The sequence below is a fragment of the Platichthys flesus genome, chromosome 10 (genome assembly GCF_949316205.1).
Source record: "Platichthys flesus chromosome 10, fPlaFle2.1, whole genome shotgun sequence".
Lineage (NCBI taxonomy): Eukaryota > Metazoa > Chordata > Actinopteri > Pleuronectiformes > Pleuronectidae > Platichthys > Platichthys flesus.
Window position 1 is genome coordinate 1,344,372 of NC_084954.1, and position 14,628 is coordinate 1,358,999.

The 14,628-nt window shown below is 44.8% G+C and overlaps 1 protein-coding gene across 2 annotated transcripts in view; it reads left to right on the forward strand.

Annotated features, from left to right (window-relative positions):
- Window positions 1–6,429, forward strand: part of ppp2r5eb (protein phosphatase 2, regulatory subunit B', epsilon isoform b) — a 29,988-nt gene extending 23,559 nt beyond the window's left edge. For both annotated transcript variants that reach the window (XM_062396995.1, XM_062396996.1), the window contains 7 exons: window positions 1,369–1,477; window positions 1,958–2,011; window positions 2,358–2,408; window positions 2,502–2,621; window positions 2,715–2,842; window positions 3,157–3,258; window positions 3,903–6,429. In XM_062396995.1, the coding sequence (XP_062252979.1) occupies window positions 1,369–1,477; window positions 1,958–2,011; window positions 2,358–2,408; window positions 2,502–2,621; window positions 2,715–2,842; window positions 3,157–3,258; window positions 3,903–4,002 (664 nt within the window). In that variant the 3' untranslated portion in view covers window positions 4,003–6,429. The remainder of the gene's footprint in view (window positions 1–1,368; window positions 1,478–1,957; window positions 2,012–2,357; window positions 2,409–2,501; window positions 2,622–2,714; window positions 2,843–3,156; window positions 3,259–3,902) is intronic.
- The last annotated feature ends 8,199 nt before the right edge of the window (window positions 6,430–14,628 follow it).

Below are 14,628 nucleotides of genomic sequence, written 5' to 3' on the forward strand. Positions count from 1 at the left end.
ACACACAGACACACACTAAACTCTTCTCTGTTAGCTGAGACTTGGCGTTGTTAGACCTGAGAGCAGCAGCAGAACTGAACCTTGGTATCTGCCTGTTTTCATTTGATATCTGATGTTTTTCTTTATTTATTATTTAATCTGGCTGTTTTATGGAGATAAAGACTTGAGTGCGATGAAGATTGATAAGAAGCGAGGAAACCTGAGCTCAGTTGTTTGACTCCAACAACAGGAGATGAGAGGTTCAGGTTGACTCTGGAGTTTGACATGTAGATAAGACATTAATGAATCCCTCTGCTCCCAGTGCTGGTTAATCCAGTGATAACAGAGCTGTGATCTACTCAGACACTTCATCAGGAGCTGCATGGGCCCGAGGGCCATTTCCTTACTGATTCGTAGTTTTGATTTTGAAGAAAATAAATCTGCATAATCGGTTTCTGTTCCTGAGTATTTAACATAATTCTTTATATCTTAAGAATATATAAAAGGGAACTATTCAGTAGAAACTCAACAGGTTTTGTTTTTAACTTAATAGGTTTCATTCCTATAATAATTTACAGCTTTTGTTCAAATATGATCCAAACCAGTCTTTATTTGAATAGGATGATTTCTTTACTTCCTCTGGTGTCTTAACATGATCCAGATAAAACCTCCTGAAAGAGAAGAATCCCTTTTCCCCTCCCCGTTCAGAGCAGCTCTCAACCTGTGACGAGGGGTCACAAGAACACGGCTTTGTTTCAGGGTCTGGTCAGAAATGTGATCTCAGGGCCGAGGAGATGAAGAGTAACCAGACGAGAGAATAAAGAGAATCAGGGTCTGAAGCTGTGAAGCATCTCTCAGCTCACTGAGGAAACATCTCTCAGCTCACTGACTAGACGTAAAACCAAAACCACAGAATAAAGTTCTCACAGAAGTTAAGTTTCAGGGATAAAGTTTGCTAATCAGAGCAGATTGGAAAATAATAAAAGCTTAAATCACAAAGCATATTGACTTTATTTGTAAAGTACATTTCAACAGAAATTTGCCAAAGTTCCGAAGCAAGAAAACACAAAAAGACTAATTTAGAAAGAAATGAAATTGAGAATAACAAGGAAATAAAATCCAGGTAGAAAAGTACTAATCTGATGAAACAGAGGTTCATGTGAACGAACCAGTGCAGCAGCTTTAAAGCTTCATCACGTTTCAGTCACATCTCTTTATTTCTCCTCCAGGCTCCACCGCCCATATAAACAGATTCTATTCATCCACTGCTCATTGATCCTCCGCTCCAACACAATGAAACGCTTTCATGTGTTAATGTTTGATTTATGTATTTATGTCTCCCCTCCTCCTCCTCTCCTTCTCCTGCCTCTCTCTCTCTCTCTCTTCCAGTATAATCAATGGTTTCGCTCTGCCACTGAAAGCAGAACATAAACAGTTTCTGGTCAAAGTGTTGATCCCCCTCCACACTGTCAGGAGTCTGTCCCTCTTCCACGCACAGGTAATGTGTGTGTGTGTGTAAACTAACTAATCCTAACTATTGCTCTAATATCTTGATGATCAGGTTTGAAAAGTTCTTCTCTATTTAATTGTATCTACACGTGTAGACTCTTCATCTCCAGTTATTTGAGCTGAGTCACTACTCGTCTTTATCTGTTCACTCAAACTTTAAACCTTCAGATCTTAACGTCATTCATTGAAAACTGAAATGAGCTTTGAGGCTGGATTCAGTTTCCTCCATTTTCACTGAAGATTACTGCTTCAGATTCATAGAGAGCGCCCTCTGCTGGATTCAGAGCAACACCACATATTCAGATTTCTGAATATTTATAACAGGTCATTACACTTTGAAAATAAGTTCCCCCTCCATTCAAATGAATGTTTGGATTATGAATGAAAAGTATATGAGCTGCTGTCACAGTGACATTAACCCTCCTCCTCCTCCTCCTCCTCCTCCTCCTCCTCCTCCTCCTCTCTGCAGTTGGCGTATTGCATTGTACAGTTCCTAGAGAAAGACCCAACATTAACAGAACCAGTGAGTATCATCCATCTCTGAATCCTCCATGTTTGAGAGAAGCTGCCACTTGACTTTGGTTTTAAACAGTTTGGTCTGTGCTCCATTGCTTTTCCCTGTTTGTGTCACACAGTGAAAACTATGTTACAGCTAAATATTTAGTTCAAGACAAAGCAAACACATCCTCAGTGTGATGATTGTTCTGTTAGAAGAACTTCACTTCACTGCTGTTTGAGGGTGAAGGTTCAGTTTAGACCACACATCTGTTTAAAGCTCAGTTTAATCTTTATGTCCAGATCATAAACACAAATTAAACAAACTTGTTACAGCAGAAAAAGAACTTTGTGAATTCTGTCCTCGTCCTCAGGTCATCAGAGGCTTACTGAAGTTCTGGCCGAAAACCTGCAGTCAAAAAGAGGTGAGGCCGTCTGTTCATGTGTAAAGAAGTGTGTGTTCCTGTGTGTTGACTTGTGTGTTGACTTGTGTGTTGACACGTTGCTCCTGTGCTCAGGTGATGTTTCTAGGGGAACTGGAGGAGATCCTGGACGTCATCGAACCAACACAGTTCGTGAAGATCCAGGAGCCGCTCTTCAAACAGATCTCCAGATGTGTCTCCAGCCCACATTTCCAGGTCAGTGATGATCAGCAGGTCCAGGATCAGTGTTTCTGCTCGTTCACTCCTGCCTGGACGTCCCTCTGAGTTTGCTTGTGTGTGTCGTCGCAGGTGGCCGAGCGAGCTCTGTACTACTGGAACAACGAGTACATCATGAGTCTGATCGAGGAGAACTCCAGCGTCATCCTGCCCATCATGTTCGCCAGCCTCTACAGGATCTCCAAAGAGCACTGGAACCCGTGAGTCACGTTCCACAGGCACCAGCTCCCTGTGATGGACCACAGCTTCTAGTGTCCTGTGGCTTAAATGGTTTCTTCCCTGGTTTTGTGTTCACACAATGAGTTGTGTTACATTTAGCTTCTGCAGCAGCTTCTATCTGTCCCACTGTCCGTCCCCCTGTCCTCAAGTTTCTACATCAGTGCTGAAATCCTGATCCTCGAATCAGAAGCTGTTTTGAGCGTCAGTGTGAAATGTTTAAACTCAGTAAATAAAGACGTGTCGTGGACTCGTGATGATGTGAAGCGTGACGTCTCTCTCTCTCCCCCCTCCGCAGGGCGATCGTAGCGCTGGTGTACAACGTCCTGAAGGCCTTCATGGAGATGAACAGTACTTTATTTGATGAACTCACAGCCACTTACAAGTCGGACCGCCAGCGGTAAGAAGCTGTTCACGTCCTCCTCTTCATTATGAGTAATATGAAAAGTTCCAGGAGCAGAATGACCAGGAGGAGTGAAGAGACGTTAGGAGTCCGAGTGCCTGTTGAGTGTTTCCTGTGGTGGCTCCGCCTCCACGCGGGTTCATGTCTCATCACATCTGATCTCAAGTTTCAAAACTCCACTGGATCGTTCTCACAAATAAAAGATTCAAAATCCATCATATCTGCATCGATGTCTGTGGTCGCCCACGTTTCTATTCCTCCGCTCTGGAGACCAGCAGCTTCTAGCTCCGGCTCGTTCTTGAGCTTCGGTTTCTAAAGAGCATCTTCAAACTCATTACCAACGAGCAGTCGATGGGTTTAAAGTCAAACTGGTTAGAATTTGGTGAAAGATGAAAGTGGCTGTGGGATCTGAACCCTGCCTTCAGGGGATCTCTTCTTCACGTGTTGACCGGTCCTCACTTGGACTCAAAGATCAACTGATTAGATTTCAGTGGTCCAAGGTCACGTGACCTCGTGTCAGTGTGGTTTGCCGCAGGCCGGTCTGAATGTGTGTGTTGTGTGAGGTTAGAATCCCGTGGCCGCTGTGGCTGAGCGGCTCAGCAGGTTTGGTTTGAACCTGTCGCTCTGCTGCTGTTTTCCAGTGAGAAGAAGAAGGAGAAGGAGCGGGAGGAGCTGTGGAAGAAGCTGGAGGACTTGGAGCTGAAGCGCGGCCTTAGGAGCGACGGGATCATCCCAACTTAACGAAGACAGCGCCGCGCTCCCCCCCCACCCCCCCCGACTCTCTTCCCCGTCTCCCCCCTCCCACTCTGACTCCCCCTCCCCTCCATTTTGCCCCCGCTCCCCCCTTCCCTCCACATCAGCCATGTCTGCCCAGAGCTCCGCCCCCCCGATAAGGCCCTGGTCTCTGGACGGACTCGGAGCGCCCGCTGGCTTCTTACTTGTGTTTATTTTTCTTCTGTTATTTTTGCTCCTGTGTTTATGCGACTTCCTTTACAGTAGATTCATCACGTCTGTTTTCATTATTTCAACAGCACTGTAAATAATTCTTTTTTTCTTTTTTTCCCTTTAAAACTGATATTATTGCAAAAAAAGAAAAACAAAACAATAATAATAAAAAAAAGGAGGAAAAAAATAGAAAATGAGAAAATGACTTGTGTGGGAGGGGATTCGAAGGACGAGGAGAAAAACAGTTTGGACTTTAGGACGTGAAATGAACATGTGGAAACAAAACAAGAAAAAAAGAGAAGATTTTAAAAGCTTCATCCCTTCTTCTTCCTCTTCTTCTTCTTCTTTGTCACTGCAGTCACGTATCTAACTTTTATTTTCCTGGTTCTCCTCTTTGCGTTTCCTCCGTCGCTTCCATTTCTCTGTTCATCGGTGCATCTGTCATTTCTGTCCAATCTCTGGCGTCCGGACGGATTGTTGTCCCCCCCCCCCCCCCCATAAGGACCACCCCTCCCCTCCCCTCTTCTCTTCCTGTTCAAAACAGGAAACAAAAGAACACAACCACATTTTAAAACCTTCTCAGTACAACAACACGTTTCAAGATCACGTGTGAGTGCGTTTACATGCGTGTTCTTTCAAAGTTCATGTCCAAGAAAGAGTTAAAGAAGTTATTTCCTCAGATTCACTGGTTTTGTTTCATTCCCTAAATTGAGCGACGTCTCGTTAAATTACATGAAATAATTCTCTTAGAATTTAAATCTATTAAAAGAGCAGAACAGCAAATTCTCGGTCAGGACCTTCAGACCAGTATCTGTGAATCATAAGAAAGACAGTTGGCAGTTTGCTCATTAATCCTCGTGTTGCAATGTTCTCTTCAGGTTATGAAATAATCCAGAGGATGTTTGTCTCTACATTAAATGTCACCGTGCAAACAGGAAGCTGCTGCAGCAAGTTTGGTTCTTCAGGCAACGTCCCACTTCCCTTCTGCTTCACGCCGAGCATGATGGGAAATGAAGTCTTTGGATCATAATGGATGTAAAATCAATTCATTAAAAATGTCTACATGTTTTTTTTTTTTAGTTTCCCAACACTGACACTTTATACGTTCATGTCCGAGCGCTCAGACGACACACGGCTCCAAACGCCATCCGATGTTTTGACCACATCTTTCTATTGTGAAAGAGTTGTTGTGTCCTAATGCTGCTGTGACATCACTTCCTGTCGTCCATCACGTGATTTCACTTTTCCTGGTCGAGTCTCTGCTCTCGCTGTCGCAGACTTTAATCGATGACCTGAGGACGACTGAAGAAACACAGATCTGTTTCCATGTAAACGCACTCCTCTTCCTCCTCTTCTTCCTCTTCCTGGGACTTTACATCACGTGATTCTTCTTCTCCTCCTCCTTCTCCTCTCTCTCTCTCTCTCTGACCTCTCCCTCCCTCCCTCCTGACCCACCCACCACCACGTGTCCCTGGTACCAGTCTGGCACTGGTACTCCGGCCCGTCACGGGGACTTCAGAAACGAACACGAAATAAAAAAGAGTCTTCAGAGGAGCGGCAAACAAGCTTCCTCCTGGTGTGAAGAAGACGAGTGTCCCGCCTCAGTGGGGGGGGCGCCGCTGCGTCGACTTCAGTATTACAACAACTGTGACAAAGAAAGACGACCCTGTACATTATTGAATGCAGTACACTGATAATCTTGTATCTTGTAGTAATTTAGCCTTTGTTTTGCTTAGGAAACTGTGGAGAGGAGTGTCCAGTATATAAAGAGGTATTATGGAAGAAGACTTCCTGGTATTTATGATAGTGCCCCCCCCCCCCCTCTCTCTCTTTTACTTTCTTCTCCGTCTCTCTCCTCCCTCTTGGTTTTTATCTCATTTTGGATATTTTTTGCTGAAGTTTCTTTTGACCATTGGATATATTTTTTTTATTTTGGGAAGGGTGGGGGGGGGGGTTTAGGGGTGAGGGTGACGGCAGGTAGGCCGGGGGTCAGAGGTCAGACCGGGGGGAGGGAGGGGAGGGGCGGAGCGGAACACGTTGGCGGGGGATGTGACGGTGAACCTCCACCCCCCCTCCTCCCTCCTCCCTGGCAGATTTAATGTGTGCTTTAGAACGGCCCAGAAATAATATGATTTAAAACTGAAAAAATAAAAAAAGATAAAAAAGGGTTGGAGAAATACAAATGTTTAATTATTTTAAAAAATAAAGAGATATTAAATTAAACCTGTTTTGTGATAAAGCCCAGACGCTGAATTGCTTTATTTACTGGGCTCACTGTGTGTGTGTGTGTGTGTGTGTGTGTGTGTGTTTGTGTTTGTGTGTGTGTTTGTGTGTGTGTGTAAGAGAGAGAATTCAACCTGACACTCATCTGTGAACATGAACAGATTTAATGTAGATTAAAAACAATTAGAAGTCTCTTGTTGGGTTTCTAAATTTAAAATCAATCAACTAAAGAGGCGAGCATGTGAGTTATAGTTTTAATATTTTCTGAGATGTTTTAAAATGTAATACAATTTAAAAAAAACAGCAGAGCAGCTGATGTTTCTCCAGAAGTGCTCACAGAACAGAACGATGATGTGAGTCTGAGACTCTCGACACTTTGACTTCCCTCTGTGCTTCAACCTCATTGGCTCCTACTGACGACGTAGATCTATAACAAGGATCAAATATCACCTTTAAAAAGCTGTTTTCACTGATCACAAAAAGAAAATCATACATTTTCTTGCTGCTGTGGAATATTTCCCACTTCTTGTTTGTGTGACCTCTTCGTGACCTTTTAATGTTTGATAGAGAAAACTATCACTTCTGATCTACTGGTTCACTTGTGACGTACTGGTTAAGGTGGAAGGTCAGATATGAAGGGTCGTTAGTTAAGGTAAGGTAAGGGTTATTCATTAACTAGTTAATGTTTATAAGTCAAAGGAAAATCCTAATTAGGAACGCTGCACAAACCTGTGTGTGTCTGAGGTATTACTCTTGTTGAGGGGGCTTGAATCTGCAAAGGGACAAAATCAAGTCGAAAAATTGTGAAGTGAAGAGTTTGGTTTAAGATTCTGGAAATAAAGGAATAAATATCTGATTTATATATATATTTACTTATTATAATTAATGCAGGTCTGTGTTTATGCGACATATGAGTCACAGTCATCAAATTATTCTCATTAAAGAGAAGAGATGAGGAACTTCAGAAAGTCCTGATTGAAGAAGTTCTCAAGAATAGAGCAAGGGTCAGTGAACGCACCATGACGCCTGGTGATGGAAACCTGGTGGATCAGTGTCAATGGGCCTTGAACGCATCATGTTATTTAAAAACACATTTTAAAGTGGAAACGTTTATTATTACTATTATTATTATTATTATTATTATTATTATTATTTCCTTGCAGTTACCTCCTCTTACCAGTAGTAGATGCTGCAGCCCCCTCATCAGCCGAGCGTCGTGGTGACGTGATGGAGAAACTTTTTATCCTCACAGAGGAAAGTTAGTGTAAAATAAAAGTGAAGTGAAAGTTGTTTTCTTTCTACTGAACTGGATCCAAACTGATCTCAGATCCTGTTTTTATACAAACACATGTAGAGAGAGAGAGAGAGAGAGCAGTACCTCAGACTGTCACTAGAGGTCAGCACACACCTGCACTTCATAGAGGTGTGTGTGTGTGTGTGTGTCAGTACAGTACAAGTTGTGTTTATTTAGCTGCAGGTATACACATGATTTATGGGCTCCTGTTTCACTTTCACTTTACTCAAACCACTGAACCACTTCTTCCTGCTGATGAACATCTGTTCCATGTTTCCTGTGTCACTGGCTGCCACTGTACTGAAGTAAGGACTTAGTAATAGATTACTCAATTTCCTGTGGGATCAATTAGGTATTCTCTCGCTCTCTCTCTCTCTCCTCCTCCCTCTTCCCTCCTCTCTCTCTCTCTCTCTACCTCTCTCTCTCTCCTCCCTCATCCCTCCCTCTCTCTCTCTCTCTCTCACACACTCTCTCTCTATCTCTCTTTCCTCTTCTTTCCTTTAATTTCCTCATCACATCTGTTTCCTTTTTTTTCTAATCATCTCCTCTCCTCTCCTCTTTTGTTTACCTCCATCGTTTCCTCTTCTTCTGTGTTCTCCTTTTTCTTTTCCTCACCAGTTTTTCTCCTTCTCATCTTCTCCTTTTCCTCCTTCGTGTCCCTCTCTCTCTCTTTATTCTCCTCTTCTTCTCCCCTCTCTTAGCTCTGCTCTTATTTCTCCTATTTTCTACTTCGTATCTCCTTGTTTCCTCTCCTTGTTTCCTCTCCTTTTCTTGTGTCATCTGTCTTCCATGTTTCCTCCTCCTCCTTCCTCTCTCCTCCTCCCTCCTTTCTCCTCTCTCCTCCTCCTCCCTCCTCTCTCTCCCAGTCTGGATTTCCCTCCTCTCTTTAATCCCTGTGCAGTTATGAATCTTGTATGTATGTATATTAATATAAGCCTGTTAATCCCATATTGCTTCAGGCTAATCTTTTGCTGTTTTGTGAATCTGGAGTTGAGTCCACGACGTCTGGCTGAGAAGTGGAGACACGAGGCCTCCGGGGACGTGTCCTCCCATCAGAGCTTTGGAGGACGTAGAAATCATAAAGACATTCTTCTCTTTAATGGTAATGAGATCCACAAAGAGATGTTGTGATTGTTTGACTCAAAGTGAAACCAGATCAAAGTTTTTAACACAAAAGTTTTTAAACGTGTGAATCCTCCTGTTGCTTTCACAATCTCTCATTTATTTGTTTTTATTGTGTTTGTGTGTTTTGGAGTTTTGAACCTTTCAGAGACTCAGCTTCTGTTTCAGCAACAGCAGAACCAGGTCCAGGTTGATCCAGACCCAGTCCACCTCTTCTGCTCAGCGGAACCGTTCACACCTGATGTTCAGCTTCAGCCTGAACTGAAGAGTCTGAAGCTCTGAACCCAACGAGGTGTGAACGAGTCCCGACAGAAACACAATCACCTTTTTTCAAACTCTCCAGGTTTTGTTTCGGTCTTGAAAAACCACATTTCTCTCGTTGCTGTGACAAACTGAGTCGTCCCTCGTGTCCTCCACAGTTTGTCGTCCCTCGTGTCCTCCACAGTTTGTCGTCCCTCGTGTCCTCCACAGTTTGTGCGTCTCAGTCGAGGACACACTGTGTCGCTCCTGCACGATTCAGAGTGTGTGAGGATCCCAGATGTTGAAACTCACAAACGGTCACTTCCTGCCGGTTTGAATCAGGCTTCATTCAGTTGATCTGTAAACCTGCTGAGTCAGCGTGAGTCATCACATCTGCTTCAGTGGGATTTGTTTCCTCCACATGAGAAAGAGGTTGTGTTGTTGTGTGAGTCCTGCTCTCACTCTGTTGAGTCCAATCACATTTCATCAGATTGTCTGAAGGACAAAATCAAATCAGTGACTTCAGATGCAGCAGTTTGTGATTTCACGCTGATGAATCAGAGATATTTTGAGATTGGATTCTCTCCATCTGGGCCATCGGCTCATTTCATCTTAACGCTCTGTGATGCTTTCCTTCTCACTTATTTATATTTCCTCCTCTTCATCCTCCTCTTCATCCTCCTCATGATGCATCTCTGTCTGTGAATCGATCTCTGAAGACGATGTGTGGTCGGAGGGAATTCTGGGAAAGAAGGAAGAGAGGAAGATGAAATCTTGGGGAGAGCGTGGCCTAGGGGCTAGTGCAGATGTTCTGCAACAAGAGGGTTGCTGGTTCTAATCCCTCTCTTTCCCATCTACATGCCTAAGTGTCTTTGGCAAGATTTAACGTGCACGGTCCATTCTCCTCCTGCACCTCCCTGTGACACAGCTCCTTCCTGTCACCTCCTCCTCCCAGTTGATATGGAAACTGGAGACATTAATAACCCACTGGGGCTGAGGAGGTGACTCACTGTGCGTCCTCCAGAGAAACTTTTCCTCCAGACTGAAGATCAGCTCGTTGTCAGTTTGTGTTGTAACCGACCGACAAACATGAAAACAGACAATTCTACTTCCTCTGTCCTTCACTCACCCTCCTCACCCTCCTCATCCTCCTCACCCTCCTCACCCTCCTCATCCCTTTCACTCTCCTCACCCTCCTCTCCCTCCTCACCCTCCTCATCCCTTTCACTCTCTTCATCCTCCTCATCCTCCTCACCCTCCTCATCCTCCTCATCCTCCTCACCCTCTTCATCCTCCTCACCCTCCTCACCCTCCTCATCCCTTTCACTCTCTTCATCCTCCTCATCCTCCTCACCCTCCTCACCCTCCTCACCCTCCTCATCCCTTTCACCCTCTTCATCCTCCTCACCCTCCTCTCCCTCCTCATCCCTTTCACTCTCTTCATCCTCCTCATCCTCCTCACCCTCCTCATCCTCCTCATCCTCCTCACCCTCTTCATCCTCCTCACCCTCCTCACCCTCCTCATCCCTTTCACTCTCTTCATCCTCCTCATCCTCCTCACCCTCCTCACCCTCCTCACCCTCCTCATCCCTTTCACCCTCTTCATCCTCCTCACCCTCCTCTCCCTCCTCATCCCTTTCACTCTCTTCACCCTCCTCACCCTCTTCATCCTCCTCATACGACGGGGCCTCAGTTTGTCTCTGAGGGGACGAGTCAGGACGGTGATGGATTCTACAGAAGTCTCGGACGAGAGGATTTCATGTAAATCAGAAGGTTTCTCCTCCAGGCGGCTGCTCTTTATCTCATGAGCCTTCTTCTTATTCGATGTAATACTCGTCTCTAACGTCTCCACAGACGCAGCAAAACTAAAATCTGAGAAAAAAGAAAGATAAGATGGATGTGGACGATCCTCAGGGCGCCATTAATTTGATTTGTGAATTCCGAGGCAACGTGCTCGTTACGGTTTATTTCTTTTGTGAATGTTGGGAAATTTGGCTCGAGGGTGAGAATCCAAACGGTTCCTCCTCTGAGGATCACGAGTGTTAATGTAAAGGAATCAAACTTGACAGTCCTGATAACAATCATGAATTTACAGAAAAGGGGCCGTTAGGTTTTTAGATATCATATCACGGAGCAGTTATTACAGGTTTCTGCTGATCAAGGGATCAGATGGTTGTAAACATCAATGGAAAGTGAAATTCGAATGTTCCAGAGAGATCTTCTGCTTCCTCTTGTTGACGAACCTCTAACTAGCTCAGGTTTTCACGTCCAGCTTCCCGAGGCCTCTGACTCTTCACGAGCGAGGGAGGAACAGAAAGCTCCAGATGAACTGATCCAGGATCAGCCTCATCAAGCTGGGACACCGGGACGGACCAGGAGTTGATTGGACAGACACACAAACTGCAGCAGAGAGGTTGTAATGAGCACAGAGACAAAGTGACCACAGGCGTCTCCTCTGACAGCGTCCACTCTGTCCACAGGCCGAAGACCAAACCCACCAGAGAGACAGTGTGAAGTGAAAGTGCTTCGCTAAGCGCCACACACCAGGTGACACCTCACTGCCGTTAAGCTCCAGGCAGCGCAGCAGGAAGCTACTGACGGAGCAGAGACCACAGACTGTTCTGTGAGAGGAAGGGTCAGTGATCCTGATTCTAGAGGATTCCTGCGTCCCGATCCAGCTCCTGGTCCCCAGAGGAGCCGAGGAGGACGTCTGTCCCCTCCACCGAGTCGTCCCATCTACAGGTTGTGTTTCTGACAAACGCACAAAAAGAATTGATTATAAATCATCTTTTACATCTTTATTATTTGATCTTGTAATCTGCTCACATGGTTCTTATTCCTTATTAAAGTTTTGATGAATCAAATAAACTACTGGACACAGAAACTAGGGAGAAGTGATATCTCCACATCTTGAGAGTCTATATCATTACGCTGCTTCTCGGGAAGTTAAAGGTTGAATCCGCGACGCTAAGAGGACGGTGATGGTTTGACTGGTTAGTGTGACCCTGGAAACAACCTTTTCCCACTGGGAGTACTGGAGCCTTGGTTATTGACCATTACAGTAATTTAGTCTCCTGCTGGTCCCCTGACACAAACAGAGAAAATCCTTTTAAAGCTCTGATCTCTAAACCTGAACCTCCAACACATTATTATTCAGCTTTGACCTTTGACCTGGAGGGTGAGGAGGGTGAGGAGGATGAGGAGGATGAGGAGGATGACAGAAGCCTGACCCGGGCATGTGTGTGTGTGTGTGTGAGGGGGGAGCTATTCCACCTCCTCCCTTTATTGTCTGACCGGTGAGATTGAAACAAGAAGCTGGACTCATTACTTGTCGGATCAATAAGGAGGGACGCAGCTGTGTCTCCATCCAGATGTGCAGGAATGCCTTTGATCGGTGCTCGGGAGTTCGATACCCGACCCACATCTCTTCTCTCTCCCCCTGCACAGGTGAAGCAACAGGGTTTGATCTCCACCGTTCAAACTGCTGCAGCTTCTTTAAAGCGTTTGTCAGGCTCATCGTCCTTCGTGAGGCCGGTTCCACATGAACAATGACGGCCGCCTGCTGAATGCTGATTGGCCGTAATTGGGGGTTAGTCATGCAGTTTAATTAGAGTGATCACAGTCATTAAATCCCTGTGGAGACTCTGTCCAATGAGGTCGATCCGACTCACGTTTCGAGAAGAGGTGTTAAAACTCAAAGGTGGAGTTCACTCAGCTGATCACTGCTTTTAATCTACTTTATGACTCACACTCTGGTTTCATGCACAGAAAGTCTCACCAAGCTAAAGATTGAATTCATAAATCACCAACATGAACAACTTCACTTATTCTCGTCTTTGGCTCTCGACCCAAGTGATGGAGCTCCTGCCACAGAGACTCGGGGGTTTGAGATCCGTGGTGCAGCCCGCACACCAACACAAACGCTGACTCCTCATTTTCACTCATTAATGACAAAACTATTAAATGAGCATAAAATAAATCTCACCGGTGCACGAGTCAGGATCCGAGGGTTTGTGAAACAGAGGAGGAGCATGAGGCGGCGAACACACAACTTCTTCTCTACACAATTCTATTTGTTCACCGCCCATAACTTATAGAACCTATCAATTGTTCTGCAGACCCCTCCAGCATCAGATGCATCACTTCCTGTAGGAGCTCGTTAACTTCCTGTTTCAAATTAAAACCAAATTCACTGATTTATTGAGACTTTCCCCAGCAACACTTCAATAAGCCTCCTTATGTTTATAAGAGAGAGAGGGGGGGGGGGAGCGAGAGAGAGAGAGAGAGAGAATGACGAGGCACAACAGAGGCGCAGCAGACGGCAGCAGTCCCACCTGTGCTGTCACATGTTTGATACCCCATGATGCAAGTGGGCCAATTAAGGGCGTCCCGTGGGAGCTGTTGACACTTTGCACGTTTACTGACAACACAGACGCAGCTGTGAAATGTTGACAGACGACCTGGCGGAGATGATGCTCCAGAGGAGACGTGGTTTTTATCTCTCTTCTATTGGATCGCCCGAAATGTTTAATTCCAACATTCTCGATCCCCTCGGGAAAATGTGTAGTAACTTTTTCGATCCTTTAACTTCCCAAACGTTCTATCGGTAAGTTCTATGCATTTGAAAACTGTACGATGACATCCCCCGATTTCAGATCGGACGTCTTCCGATACGAAGGCTCGGGCGTTTTTAACCAAACACCGACCTAAGATGGACTCCGCCCAGAACCACGAGGGCCTGGAAGGTGTTTGTCACGTGGCTGTGTCGTGTCATCACTCTGAATCAGGATATACAAACAATGTTGTTCTGTCCAAAGTGGAATCAGATCAGGAAACAAACACAGGAGGATTTGACAGTTAGTATTTAGTATTTACTTTATCTTCGGTTGTATCAGTGAAGTCATGAAGGTTTTTCTTATTCTAAGTCCTGCTCTTATAAAACAGCTCCTCCTGAAACCTGAGCCGCTCCATCAGGTCTTCAGTGCTTCAGACATCTCAGGAGGAAAGAAAGAAGCTAATGGAACCGACTCTGAAGCTCGAGACTCAAGCTGCAGCTTCGTGCAGTCGACACTTCGGAGGCAGAGTCAGAGCCGTAAACTGAGGTGTGGCCCTCCAGGGAGGATCAGCTGCTCCTCTCTGGACTCCTCAGCTCCCAGGGGCCCCATTTACCCTTCATACAAGCTAATGAGCGTCCCTGATAAACATGGTGACACTGTTTTTACTGTGTTCAACAGCCTGAAGAACATTTCAGTGGTTTCAGTAACGTTTCGATGTTCTAATCCGTCTGATTTACAAACAGTGACTTTATCAATAATTCTTCATAACAAACACCTCATTAGAAAGTGAGAAACATATTAATTCATGTTTTAATTTAAGTGATGTTTAATGAATCACAGCTATAAGATGTATTACTTATTATGAACTATTAATCTATTATACATCTATGAAACAGTTAGTTAACAGTGGTGAAACTCTTTGTTAATCTAATATCTTGTGTTCTGTATGCTGAGATCTTTATGATTATTAGCAGTAAGAGGAAATGA